Source organism: Siniperca chuatsi, linkage group LG21 (genome assembly GCF_020085105.1).
Source record: "Siniperca chuatsi isolate FFG_IHB_CAS linkage group LG21, ASM2008510v1, whole genome shotgun sequence".
NCBI classification, from domain to species: Eukaryota; Metazoa; Chordata; class Actinopteri; order Centrarchiformes; family Sinipercidae; genus Siniperca; species Siniperca chuatsi.
This window is the reverse complement of record NC_058062.1, coordinates 2,214,855-2,230,141: the sequence shown is the minus strand read 5'-3', so window position 1 is coordinate 2,230,141 and position 15,287 is coordinate 2,214,855. Positions and strand designations below refer to the sequence as shown.

General features: G+C 39.0%; 1 protein-coding gene across 1 annotated transcript in view; it reads left to right on the top strand.

The window, feature by feature from the left end:
- Positions 1–2,745: 2,745 nt before the first annotated feature.
- Positions 2,746–15,287, top strand: part of LOC122869063 (xylosyltransferase 1-like) — a 43,003-nt gene continuing 30,461 nt past the window's right edge. The window contains exon 1 of the mRNA XM_044181621.1: positions 2,746–3,335. Within this exon, the coding sequence (XP_044037556.1) occupies positions 3,051–3,335 (285 nt within the window). The 5' untranslated portion in view covers positions 2,746–3,050. The remainder of the gene's footprint in view (positions 3,336–15,287) is intronic.

The following is a 15,287-nucleotide window of genomic DNA, read 5'->3' as shown; positions in this document are numbered from 1 at the left end:
CCTTTTTGATTTGCTGACTAATGATGTGCCTTCAATACATGCAGTGATTCGTACAGATACAGAGTGTGGAAGAAAGTAAAGGATGTAAGTAACCGAGAACACAGCCATGTGTGAGAGAAGGAGTAAATAAATAAATGACTGAATAATTAAAGATAACCGATCCATCGACTGGTTGGATCCTCTCAGGGAAGGCCGACCCCTTGTTTCATTCAACAGGATTTTATCTAACTTAATTAAAATTTTGAAAAATATGTCACTGAGTATTAAAATAGTTGATGCATTATGTGACTGCAGCAAATTGCAAGTCTTAAATTGACCTGATAGCAATTTATGGAAACCAGGGACTTTCTAAAACACTACTTCCGCAGTAATGTAAGATTTGTATGGGCTCAAACATGCAAATTTTACATTCAAAATACTACCCAACTTTTTTTTTTCTTTTGCCACAACCTCATTTGGTTAAACTAGTTTCTGGCAAAAAATGTGACCTTTTGGTGAGTTCACTGAACCTTTAAAAACCTTGAGAAATGTGTTTAAAAGAAGCAGAAGAAGTCAGTTCAAGTCAGTTTTATTAATATAGCTCACAGTCCAAAATCTTTGTCTCGAGGTGCTTTACAATCTGTACATCATAAGAGACCCTCTAACCTTAGACCCCCTTTTTTAACTAAACATATATGAAGAATATGGATCGGGGAAAACGTTGAGCAGCTTTCAGGTTCTGCCAAAACAGGTAGGACCTGAGCCACATGACCTCTTCATTGTGGAGACCAAAAAGAGGACAGAATACACATACAGTACAAACAAGAGGCAGAACACAAGGACACAAGTCACACAGAGGGAGACAAAGAGACAAAAGCTGAGTCTCCTGGAGGACAAAGATCCAGATAAGTCAACATGAACCATCTTTATTCAACGACTTTAAATATGTTTATGTTTCTGTGGAACAGTTCCTTATTCTTGCTTGCATTTTCTCTCTTTTCTCCATGTTTGTCACTTAACCCTCTATGTCTGTCAGCGTTGGGTATCTGAGAAATTGAGTGTGGAGAGCCTGCGGGATTTGGAGTTATTTGGAGGTGAGGTCCAAGACAAACTGAGATACAACTAAAAGGTTCAATGTTCCTAAACCACTGCTTACACATTAGGCCCTTCATCTGTTCTGGTTGAAGCTTTGCTCTGCTTCTCAGATGTCATCCTTGAATTACAATCTTGAAAGTTTACATCCAGTCAATCAGCGATCTGTTACCTGTCTTAAGTGTGTGCCATTTTAGATAATGCTTCTTGTGTTTATCTTGCGTGTGAAAAGGTTGCATACTCGTTTTTGGCTGTCAAATGTTTTGACTTGCCATTATGCCTAAATTTGACTTTATCCCTCTTGTGGTAACTCGTGTGTTTAACCACATTTTCTTTACTGAGCAACAGACTGAATTTAATCAGAACTTTTAGTACTTCAGATATAGATACGACAAAGTATAGAACTCAGTGTGGTGCCGAGCTTTGACATAGCAGTTAGGTTTGAGCCAGCATGTGCTAGTTTTCAAGCTTTCGTGTTGCACTCATGCTATAACGAAATTACTATAAATATGAGCTGATAATTGGAAAAACCTTTCACATCAGTGGTAATTACAAATAGTATGTACATGAATGAGGCCTCTGGAAGAAGATGGAGGGAGCAAAAAGAGGGCGAAAGAGAGGGCAAAGAGCGGAAGGGGAAGAAATCGTGTCTATTTTTAGATGTTCATTCAATTAGATTTCTGGCACTTCTCTGCGATATGCATGAAATCAGACTAATCTGGTGGAAAGTGTATTAGAAGGCGAGCAGTGATGGAGCAGAGCAAGATTCATACAACTGCTGGAGCGTACTGCGTGTGTGTGTGTGTGTGTGTGTGTGTGTGCGAGGAGGAAAGGTGGAAAGACAGTTTATCATACTGAATCGTTCTCTCATTTCATTTCCTTGTATCTCCCATCAGTTGGACCTCATCTGTCTGCACTGGTTAGATACATGTGAAGATTGGACTTTATTATTTATTTGTCATTCATCAATTAAAAAATTACATCTAAAAGTACAAGAAACGGTCTGTTTACCTTGTGTAAAGATGGATGCTGCTGATGGATTGCACTATTTGTATTTGTTTACAATCTACACAGCACTTGACTTGTATATAGACATTGTCATTGTTGCTTTTTATATATATTTATATATATTTATATATACACACACCTATTCTTCATCTGCTTGTATGTACATAATAGTTCTATGTTTTTCTTTGTTCAGGTTTGTTGTCCTTGTTTTCAGCTTGTATGTCTGTTTCTATCTTCCTGTAAATTGTTCACAAACTTATAATAAAGCTGATTCTAATTCTGATTCTTGCACTTTTGGACATAATGTGCCTTTGTGGTGTTTGGCCACTGCCATTAACTCCTGTGTATTTCAGCTCTTTTCTGGTATTATCATATCTTGTATATTTGGATTGTTTTTATGTGTGTGAATGAATTGTTTGCATGTGTTCCTGTTTGCCCCTTGAGGGACGAATTTTTACTTGAATTTATATTGAAGACAAGAAAAGAAGCAGTTGGTTTTCTTGTATTTTATCTTACATTTGTACATTTAAAAAAGGGGTTTTTAAAATGTATTTATTCTGTTTGATTCTATGTTCTGTGCTATTATTTGTATGCTGTTTATGGGAGGTAATAAAATGCTGCCCAGTGCCTGTAGAAATGCTGGGTTCGGCCCTGGCTGGGAGTCCTGGCGCTTCTCTTCTTCACTGGTTCACAAACTGCAGCGACGTCATTTGCTCTAAATGAGAAAATAAATGCTTTCACTAAACTGTTGACTCGTTAATGGCCACATGAGGGCATCTGCGTCCTCTCTGTCGCCTCCAAGCCTCTCTCCTCATTTTAAACCTTTGCCAAATTCCCTCCTCCTTCTCCTCCTCCTCCTCTCTGCCTGCCAGTAGCCCCTCTCAGGCCGCGTAGGGGAGCATTCATACCCCGCTGTCGGCGTTTAGCGGATGGGGCTCTCAGCTTGAGCCGGAGGGAGGAGGAGGAGAAAGATGAACGGTAACCCGTGTGCCCGCAGGCTTGCCCGGCGCTCCAAGTCCGCCCTGCTGGTCGCCGCTCTGGCCGTCCTGCTGGTCCAGACTCTCATCGTGTGGAACTTCAGCAGCCTGGACTCTGCCGGCGGGGACGGAGGCGCCAGGAGCCGGGAGAAGAGAGAGGACCGAGCCGGGGGGCTCAACAAAGCCGACACGGAGCACCCGCGGAGGGGGCTGCTGAAGAAGGGCGACCCGCCGCCGCCGCTGCTCGGAAAGGCGGCCGTTCGGTACAAGCTGCAGGCGGTAGGTTTGAATGATATCTGCTAAAGTATTAATGGTGAACAGGGTTATGTGAGTTTAATTAGATTTTTACACCCGCGTTTCCTCTACCGACTGGAAAATGAGCGTTTTGTCCCCGAGGGAAACCGCATGTTAGCTATAGAGAAGATGCGACTGAGTGGCTGCAGCTGCTCGCCTGTTGTTTTGGCATTTGCATCAACGCAGTTGGCCGCTTCTCGCTCCCTTGTATGGAGAGATGTGTCGGTAGGCCAAACTTAATGTAAAAATCTGCCAATTTAAGGTGTCGCTTAAGGGCCAGTATACCAGGTAAAACGAAACTCTCTTGCCTTTCCAGATAATTGTAGCTACTGTTCAGTTGACTGTAAGCACATCCAGTGTACAAGCAGCATTTAAACAACTTTAGAACTTAAAGCTACAATCAATTTGTTTGTGTCACCCAGTTTGACCTGTGATAGTTACCAATCAGCATGAACAAAAGAAGCATTGATGTTTGCTGTAGTTAAGTGCCGAGTTATTGATGATATCCTTGCCGAATGTAAGAATGACGCAGATAGTGTCACCAAATGTATTCGTTCGTGGTCGCCAATACATGTCCGATTGTCAAAAAACAACAGCATATATAAATGTGTGTTTTTGTTAACGGAATTTGGTGCGACATTTCTCCACTCACTAGATAAGAGAGCGTCTCGCTTGTAGAACGAAATTTTCGTTACTTTTAATGTAAAAGGTCAACATATTTATATGAATCCCTTAATTCGAAGCCTTAACAGCCATTTCAGTTTTTTATAGTAAGGTAACTGTGCATAAAACAAGTAGCATAACTGTAAGGGATACAACTAGGTGTAAAACTGATAAAATGTGAGTCTGTTGTAGATTTGTGATTTAGGGGTTTAATTAAAACCCTTCTCTTGGTGAAATCGAGGGACCCTACTGACACCACAGGATATTGGGAAATGATTAAGCCATTTTTTATTCATGGAACTGGGTCCCCTCTGATATTAGCTTGTAAAAAGACAATGGTAATTTATATTTACAGGGAAAAAACAACATGTTGCTTGCCAAGTCAAAGCTAAAGCTCTTCTTTCTTCTGTGTTTTTCCATCTTGCCACATTCAGGTCTCGATCCTGTCTCACTTCCATTTACTTCATTTGATTTCCAGCTCAGTATGCATCCTCTACATCACCTGTCAAGCTTTCCCAAGCTTACATTCACATAAGTGTAACGTCCAATCACTGCACGGTACACAGATATGATCTGCAGGAGATTCCACAGTGTGTTTGTGTTCAGAAAATAATGTTGTGCGTGTTGCTTTACCTGGTGGGATCCAGGTGTTCTCTCGTGTTGTTAAGACATGAACGTACTGTGTGAGAGAGAGAAACGTGGGCTGTATTGCAGGCATCCATTTTTACGTCCTTTCATTACAGTTAACCGGATACCCTGTGATCTTCCCCTGTGTGTGTGTGTGTGTGTGTGTGTGTGTGTGTGTGTGTGTGTGTGTGTCAGAGCGGTGATATGTCCTGACAGTTATTGGCTTTTAAAACAGTAGAGATACATGCCAGCACTTTTTATGGAAAAGGAGTTTGGGAGGTGAAGAGAGACAGAGGGAGAAAGAACAAAAAGGAGAGGAAATAGGACAAAATGAAACAAAGGCAGCGGTGAAGAAGGTCGATGTGAGAGCTAAATGAGTAATTAGAAAGATCTGAAGACATGGCTGAGCAGGGAACTAACTACAGTGTTTATTAGTCTGTGAAGATTGTTAAAGACCTGATCTGATGTTGAATCAAAACTACCAATATTTTGCTCCCGTATTCATCTTTTAATTTGACTATTTTTATAACCAAACCCTCTTTAAAAGACTCAGCAGCTCAGCGACGGCTCTGAATTTACCAGGAACTCCTGTTGTTTCTGTTTTCCTCCACATTGTCTCCTTCTTCCTCTTCTGTACTTTCATGAGGTGTCCAACAGCTTCGGGATAAGTGCTATTTTTATTTTATTTTTTTGCCTGTGCTGAAACATTTTTAATCTCAGAAAATGTTTTGAGTCCACTCACGTCTTTCGATCGACTCTGAGCTCTTGGGCTTCCTCTAAAATTTGCACACAAAACAGAACTTCTACTACTGGTCCTTAGAGGCTGCAGAGATGATTTAGCTATTCTTCTTACCAGTAGTAGCGCTGCAACTAACACATCAAATATATCATAATCAAATATTATTCTGATCATTTTCTCAATGAATTGTTTTGTCTATGACACATCAGAAAATAGGACAAAATGTTCATCACAGCCCAAGAAGACTTCTTCAACGTCACCTTTGCCCCGTTTTGTCAACCAACAGTCCAAATCCCAAAAATATTCACTGTATGATCGTAGAAGAGGGTGCAGTGTTCGTTACACCGCACGATGCAAAAGTGTCGGACAGATCGAATAACATGCTGATACAGGGATGCGACTAGCAATTATTTTCATTATCGTTCAATTGTTTTGTGTATAAAATGTGAGAATATAGAGAAAAATGCCGTTTGGAATTTCCCAGATTACTTGTTTTGTCTGACCAACAGTTCAAAACCTATTCTACTTACTATAATGTAAAGTCAAGAAAAGCAACACATTCTCATATTTAAGAACCAGCATCCATTGAATTTTTAGCATTTTTTTGACCACCAAACTATTCATCGATTTATCAAAATAGATAAGTTTCCTGTTGATCGACTAATCGTTTCAGATATGCTGGTGATTTAGCGATTCTTAAAGCTTTACCAGTACGGCTGAAAATGTAATCTTTGTCCTGAGGGTGGCACTGGAGGAAGATCATTGGCTCTTTTAAAGCTGATCAATCAATTAAACTCCAGTAGATTTTAATACGTCTGCTGTTGCCTTATGAAGTTCGGCTGCTTTGACTGTTGATTTCTGGGGCCGAAAAATAGAACTAATGCTGAAACAATGAGTCGATTGATCAATTCGTCTATCGTTAACCCTCAGTAGAAAATCAGCTGACAACAATTTTGAAATGTGATTTAGTCATTTACGAAGCAAAATGCCAAATATTCAGTGCTTCCAGTTTCTCAGCTGTGAGGATTTGCTGCTTTTCTGTGTTTTATATGATAGTACACTTAATATCGTTCTCTGGATATTCATGGTGGGGGTTGATTTAGAGACTCAACAACTGACTCGATTAATCAAAAGAAAAGCTATCGACTGACTAATCAATAATGAAAATAATCTCTAGGTGCAGCCCTAATAGAAGCACGTCCTATATTTTCTGTTGTTTTGTGTTGCAGCAATGCGAAACTCTAGTGAATGACAGTGAAGGCTGAACATGTGTAAAGGTGATAAAGTGTGTGTGAGGGGTGTGTGTACTGGTTTATTGACAGGAAGTAGCATCCTATTTCCAATAAAAGACTGGACATCGTTTGAAGGAGCTCAATAAAAACTGTGTGTGTGTGTGTGTGTGTAAGGGGGCGGGGGGGTTAAACTTTCACTGCAGCAGCTTCCACAGTACACACATTCACATTACAGATACGAGCAGTGTTCAGCTTTCCAGCAACCAGACTGCAGGAAGGGAGTGTTTACAGGTGTGTGTGTGTGTGTGTGTGTGTGTGTGTGTGTGTGTCCATCCATCATACCATATGTACTGACTGTTGATGTCCAGTTGAGGTTGTTTACAGCAGTTGAGGATGGCGCCACAGTTGCACAACTCTCACATTCATCACACCTTTCAGGGGATGGACACACACACACACACACACACACACACACACACACACACACACACACACACACACACACACACACACACAGAGTGCTGACCACATGTGTATCAGAGCTGATTCACATCCTAACAGCCAAGTCAGATCAGATTAGAGGATTGGTTTGGATCAGGTTTCTCTGATGGGATTTGAACTTTCTAATCTAGTTTAGATTGTTCAATAATTCCTAAATACTGTGTGTGTGTGTGTGTGTGTGCTCTTGTACTTCTGTATCTGTGAGGACCAATTTTGGACCTTGACAGTGAGAACATCTTTGGAAAGTGAGGACATTTGGTTGGGTTGGGATTAGGCAAATAGCTGTGATGGTTGTAAAGGTTTTTGGAGCTTAAAAGCACCAAAAAATGTATTTTTAAAAACTCAATAGTAACATCTCTTTCCAGAAATATTGTCCTTATGCTGTCATTATGTGTGGATTTTTTAAAGTTCATTAAATTTTGCTGAGTACAGATGTAAATTAAGCAGTAGGTTTCGAATAATTTCGTTCATTTCAAAGAATTGTGGTTACTGACTCTGTACAGTGTGTTTTTCACTTTTTTTCCTAAGCTAAGCGATCGCATCTCCGTTCAAATGTGCTTCAGTACGTTCATCAGGAAGTGAACGCATCACCGTTCGTACAGCCTGACGTTCATCGCTGATTCTGACTGTCTTCAGTTCAGTAGTGCGTCTGTTTATGGTCCAAGCTGTTACGTTCAGTACAAAACTAGCCGATACAAGCACTGCACATAAGGTTAATACCCTGTTATTTGTGACTGAGTTATCAGATTCTGATTGTTTCTGTGGCTCTCGCTGTCTTTTAATAAGCTTTTAACGAGGAAGTAAAGTACTGTGAATCACAGCTGAGCTGATAACGGTGCTCTCAGTCACCACTGAGGAGCTTCGTCAGTTCAGAGATTCGTTCGTACATGTACTGAACACCTCTAGAGATGTGGTACTTTGCTCAGTGGTGGTTCTGCCCAATAATGCCACTGAATGTTTTAACCTTTTTAACCACCTCTTTCATAAGGTAGGAAGAGCAGGGATAAGCGAAGCCTCGAGCACCTGTTATTCCAAATGAAACTATAAAACATCTGTTTCATCCTAGTAATAAAAATGAGTAGGAGGCCCAAGGGGAACGGGTGATCCTTGTTTGACAGGAATAAATTATCACGTCATGTGAAGACCCATCAATGTGGCTTCTACTACTACTACTACTACTACTACCACTAACAATAATAATAGTTTATGTTAAAGGTCCAGTGTGTAGGATTTAGTGGCGTCTAGCAATGAAATTGCAGTTTGCAACCATTTGAATGCCGCTCGCCTCACCCTCCCGTTGCATGTAGGAGAAACTACGGTGGCCATGAAACTCGCGAAAGACCATTCTAATATCAGTGTTTGGTTTGTCCGTTCTGGGCTACTGTAGAAACATGGCAGCCTCCGTGGAAGGGGACCCGCTCCCTCTGTAGATATAAACGGCTCATTCTAAGGTAACGAAAACACAACGATTCTTATTTTCAGGTGATTACACACTAATGAAAACATACTTATGAATATTATATTCTATTTCTGCTAATAGCTCCTCCTAAATGTTACACACTGGACTTTTTTAAAAGCACATTAAGAACTGATGCTTTGGTTTTGTTGATTCATGTTGAAAAGAGAGTAAACTGTCATTCTGACACCAGATATTCACCACTAATCATAGTTCTTGTCCTATTATTATTTTGTGAAATATACTTACATGTATACTTACTTTGCTTGTTTCTAAAACAGAGAAATGTGTGATTAATGATGATATTTATGATGATTTATTCTTTTGCATGTAGTCATGAAGGTGCAGCATCAAAGTGCCTTCAGTCAGAACTGCAGGGCGTAGTGTCTCACATGATTCCCTCCACACAGCACACATCATGCTGGCATCTTACTGCCTCTATTGGCGATTAAGCACAACACACTAATGTTAAAACCAGAAAGCTGCTTTGTTTTGTTTTTTTTCCTATTTTCTTTGAGATAATTCTCACTAAATCTGATATAGATAGATTTAAATCCCGGCTGTAATCCCGGGTCGTCCTGCGGCGCCCCGGGCTACTACAGCCAGGTTTCACAGCATCATCCCGTCTCTCATAATAGTCCATTTAGCTTACTTTCTGTCCATCTGGCTCTATTTTTCCTTTGTCTCGCCAGCTCTATTCTCAGCATTTTGTTTAGACATATAACTTCCATTCATTTCCTTTGGGACTGTTTTCTTCCTTTTTTTTTTTTCTTGAGCGTTTTGTGATCCTCATTAGCTTCTCAGTTTTTGTTTTCTCGCTTCATCTTTGGATGAAAAGAGAGATAAAGGAGATAATGACCATCGCAGCATGGGTTTGATGGTGTGAAGACATGAAAATTCCTGCTCACAGTTCAAAAGAAACTGCCACTTCGTTTCACAGTTAACATTTTCAGTTTCATGTTCTGTCCATTAGCAAAATCACATTTCTTTAAACCTGCTGTATGAATGACGTATAAAAGACAAGGTCTGTTTTTTTTTTTAAATCCCAAGATAATAAGACGTTTAAGTCACGGAAAACGTCACTTAGCTTCACATCCTGACGTTCTTCTTTTTGTCAGGACACCTTGTTGTGTATTTGTGCTTCCTTAATGGGCCGTTTGCAATGAATATACAGTATACTGAGCAGATTTGTGCTCTCCAGAGGCGAACCCTTTTGATTTATATGGCCCAAAGACCTTTCCTGTAGCGCCACCCTCAGGACAAATGAATGCATGTTGTTGTTTTTCTTCACACACCTTCATATTGTGGGGTGTAATGAACATTGCAGTGTTTAGGCGACACTACCAAGAAATTAGACTCTTAGTTGTTTTTAGTAGAGCTGAAGGGATTTATTGCGTAATCAAGTAGTCACTTGATAGAAAATCAACTATTTTTATAACGGATTAATCGTTTCAGTTATTTTACAAGCAGAAATGGCAAACATCTTCTGGTTCAAACTCCTCAAATGTGAGGATTTGCTGCTTTTCTGATTTATATCACTTTTTGCGCAAATTTTAACACAATTTCCAGAAACAAAATGCAAATTAATGCGCATTTCCATCCACTACTGTGTTGTGAATATTAGGAGTCCTTTGAAATAAACCAATAGTGGCGCTAATTCTCCAGTCAGGTGCCATTAAACCATCGCTGATGATCAACAAATCTGACACTGAACTATAAATGAAAACTGGTATTGTTTTGTGTTTTTAAGAAAATTCTCAGATGCTGGACATTCATAAAAACTCTTTGCCAACCTTTTCGATGGTTTCATGAAAAAGGCCTCATGTAAAAAGCTGTTTTTCTTGACGAAATTTTGGGCATGTACTGTAAGGTTTTCACTGGGCAACAGCAATAAATTCCAGGCTGTAGGTTAATTAATGCATAACTGGGGCCTCTTGATGCTGTGTACAGCCTGGTGAAAGAGCTCTTTATTGCTTGATATTGCTTGTTTTCTCTCTCTCTCTCGCTCTCTCACTCTCACACACACACTGTAACTGTTCATTATGAACCACTTGAGAAGAGACAAACCATCTTGTTAATTATCTGCCAAGGTAACGCAGCCCACCCCCTCCTATACTGTCTGCACTGAGGGGGAAAAAAGTGAAAAGTTTGCTGTCATTTAGGATTTGAAGCTGCTGTTTTGCATTATTTGTGCTGATATGTCTTTAAATGGAATATTTTCATGCAGGGAGATGATAAACATTTCCAAGTTTCTCTCAAAATTGTAGCTAGTGTTTAGAACTACTCTGGGCTCTTTAAAGCCTTGTAATGAAAGCCTTGGGAAATAATTACTCAGGATTGAAAAGGGAAATTGATATTTCAAAGGTGTGATCCAAAACTCTATTGAACTTTGAGGAAAATGTTCTCACATGGAGGGCATGACAAAAAATATGTAAAGAAAACTGAATTTGACTAATTATTTATTTTAATTTGTTAAAGAAACTCCACCCAGATACATACTAAATATATGAAGGAAAAGCTTTTTCACACTGACTTCAATGGATTGAGAATGTGCTGCACAACTGTGATGTAGTGTTGCACTTGTAGTTTCTATAAAACTGATTTGTGTGTAAGAATTAATAATATATTAGTAAATATATAGATGTATTTTAAGAGACCTATGAGCATCATTAAGGTAAAATCTGAATGAAATAAGATAAACACAAAGAAATGTTTTATTGCGTCACCCTCTGCTCTGAAATTAAAATTCGTGTTAGTCCACCTCTCAATGCTTTCTGTCTTACTAGAAAGTGGTCATACGGTTCATACTAAACAAATATATAGTTTCATTTAAAAAAAATGTCTCAGTAGTTTCCTAAAACAGCTGGTCACTGTAGTTTTTAACAAACGTTACTCAAACAGGAGGAAACAGTGCATCTGTTGGGGACTATTTTCAGCGGCGGGTGAATCCACATGTGGTGCTGTAGTGAGGGTTTGGGTCAGCAGGACGGTGTGTGTGGGACTGAGTCAGAATAAATTACAGTGTGTGTGTTCATGGTGATGAAGGAACATGTCACCCAGTGCAGCAGAGAGGCTCACTGATGTGTTTTAATAGTTTCTGGACAACAATGGAGCTCTGCGGCTCAGAGGAGGAAGATCCATCAGGCTGTGATATGCACACAATACTTGTTAGTAGATACGTTCACTGCTGGTTTATTCACATGGGATTTGTTGACAAGAGGAAAATATAGAATATCACCTGACTTATCCTTTTAAGATTCAGGTTGAGCATCTATTTGATTTAATTTAATTTAGATTAATTACTTTATCGCCATTTCAACAGTCGATATTTGGTTTGGTGAGCTCACACAAAACAAAAACGAGACACAGCACCTTACTAGGGCTGCACCATATGGTGTAAAAAAAAAAAAAAAAAAATTGAAATTATTTTGACAGATATTACAATTGCGAAGTGATTCACAATTAGTGGGAATAATAATTTTTGCATTGTAATTTTCATTTTCACTGAAAAAACTATTAAAATCATGATGTGACATTTGTTGGGGTCTGTACCAAACAAACATGTTTTCTTACATCTGGAGATTTGTAGGCCAGGCAGCTCTGCAGCACTACAGTACTTAATTATAATGATGTTTTGTCACACATTTTACTTTTTTTTTTTTTTATCAAAAAATTGCAGCTTCTGCGATTTGGATATTGCACTTGGCCATATTGCAGTTTCGATTATATTTCGATTAATTGTTTAGCCCTTCACCTCACATACAGTGACCACCTTAAGACATAAGAATTAATAAGTAATAATAATAAATAATTAAAACAAGCATTCCCATTTGAATGCCAAAACCAGCTATGATGTATATCATTGTATACATCCCCTTACAGTGTTTTACAGACAGGAATAATAACAGCACATTAAAGGTTTTAGAGTTAAGGGCACAGACGGCCTCTGGGTGCAGGTGCAGAACCTGGCTGTCCTGGTTCTGATACTTTTCAGTCTTTACATAGATAAACTGGAAAAGGAATATTGATTGTGATGAAGAAGTGATTAAAAATCAGCTAATCTGCTATAATTCAACCGTGAGCCGTCATGAGGCTTTAGAGAAACAAGCCCACCGTTAACTGTACAGGAAGAGTGCAGATGAATTACTGTCATTACCCACAATCCCACTGTCATTTACAGTTTTAGCTGAAGTGTTCCACTCGTCTCTCCCTCACCTTTCTATATCTCGTTGGTTGGTTGCAGACATGTTTAGCTCGTCTCCTCTGTTGTGGCTTCAGCTACTACGAAATTAACAACAAACAAACCCAGAATGTTGAGAAGAATCATCTCCAGTCAAACTTGGATGGAGCGACAAAAGGTTCATCAGGCTGGAAATGTTGTTTAACATGCCTAAAAATCTAAGCTAACAGTGTTTATTCTTGTGCTTAGATTTAAAATACTAATTTCATGACTTTGCAGCAAAGTAAATTAATTCACTGTGTCTCGCCCCGGGCGCCTGAGGGAACAGACTCTCTTGTTTCTTTTCTGTCGCCTTTATCATCCAGCCGCAGGAGGTCTGAAGGCAGCGTAGACGACTTCAATAAGAACCTGCTGAGGAGGAGAGAGGCTGAGCGCAAACTGACTCACACAACAACACAGTTAGCAAGAAACCAGTGACTCAGAGTGTGTGTGTGTGTGTGTGTGTGTGTAAAGAATGATGTCTTTGTAGGTAAGCAGTGGTATTTTAGCTGTGGTTGGTCTCCATGGAATGCACAGGCTTCTGGGAAAAAATGCAGAAGGATCTGAGTAGGAGAGAGAAACTGCAGTTTGTATTATTCTGTCGGCAAATTACAGCCAGAATCGCTCGAGGACATTTTTACAGTTTTACAGATTCTGAGAGGCTTTATTTAAGAGAAGTGAATTACTACGGAGATGTGTGTCAGTAAGAAATTTATGGGGTTTTTTTAAAGGCTGATGATAATACTAGGACTGCACCTAATGATTATTTTCATTATCGATTTTTAAAAATGCCAATTTTTTTTCTGGAATAATCAATTAGTTGTTTGGTCTCTAAAATGTCTCAAAATTTTCCAGAACCCAAACTGATGTCTTTAAATTCCTTGTTTTATCCAACTAACAGTCCAAAACCCAAAGATGTTCACTTCACTATCATGGAAAACTAGAACTAGAACCAGTAAAGTTTTGTTACAACTGTTAATTTTGTCAGTTGAGTAAATAACTGATTTTAGTGCTCGCTACTTTTTCTTTATTATCTATTTAATGTCAGAAAACAGAAAGATGGGCAGCTGAAACAAGTTCCCAGAGCTCAAGGTGAAGTCTTCAAATGTCTTGTTTTGTCCGAACAAAAAAACCTACAGATATTCCGTTTACAGCGAAAAGAAGCAAATAACAATCAACTAATCAGGGGGAACACAACAAAGTGAGGGGTTCTGCAACCAAATAAATAAGAAATAAACCTCTCAAACTATGTGAATTCTATTTCCTGCATTTATATGGTTTACATTAACCTAGCTAATCACACATTATGATGAAAACGATCATCTTTTCAGAATAATGTTTAACATATGGAGAAAAAACAGTATTTACTATGTATATTACTGTATTATCAATGCACAAACCCTGCTTAAGGTGACAGTTTGCTTCACTAATAGAGACCTGCTAATTGAAAGGAGATCTTGTTTTTGCATTCTTAAAGTACACTGTCCTTTACTGTCTTATATTTATCAATGTTCAGTTCAAGCATCTTCTAGAATAAAAATATAATTGCACATTGTCACCTGTAAATCACAGTACAGACTAAATGATTTTGAGTCCCTGGGGCGTCCAGATGTCCTCGTGGTTCAGAAACCGTGTAATTGCAACGTTCTCATTCTGGCTGAGGACATTTTTGTTGCACGTCATCCCCCTTTCTCATCCTGTCTATCTCTCAAGAAAGGCTATAACTGAAAAAAGATCCCTGATTGATGATTTTCAGTCCTGAGCAGTGACTGCAGATCTTCCTCTTAGGCTGCGTACGGCCCACACGAGATCTACCAACCATGTGGCTGAAGCTTGAAAAGCAAATGACGTGGAGGGAAAAAAGAAGTCGACCAAACACTTGCTGCTGCCGGTAAATCTCATTGTTATGAGCACGCGGCAGTAAATTAAGGCAGTGTAAATGAGCTTATCAACATTTTTAGAAACTCTTAGCTTCTCTCATCTGGATTATGGCACCTGGACAGTAAGAGGACGCTGTTTAGTGAGTAAATCAAAGAGAGAGCTGAAACAAGTAGTCGAATATTTTATTAGTTGATGAACAGAAAGTTAATTTAATTTTGATGCAAAAATGTCCAAAAAAATCACTGGTTTTAGGCTCTGAAATCTAAAAATGTGCTGGTTTTGTTAATTATGTATGATAGTGAAGTGAATATATTTGAGCTTTGGACTATTGGTCAGACAAAAAAATATATGTTAATAAGTCAGCTTGAGCATTTCTCACTGTTTATTATTTTTTTTTATAAAAATTATTTATTAAGTAATAGAGAAAATAATGTGCAGATTTTTAAACTTTGGTTAAGAGCAACATATCACTGTGTGTGAGCCTTTTGTCTTTGTCTGTACACTGGAGTTTATTCCTGGTTTCCTACTCTTACACTCACAATGATAGCAGGACAGCTGGAAATATTCACTGTGACTCTATACACACACACACACACACACACACACACACACACACACA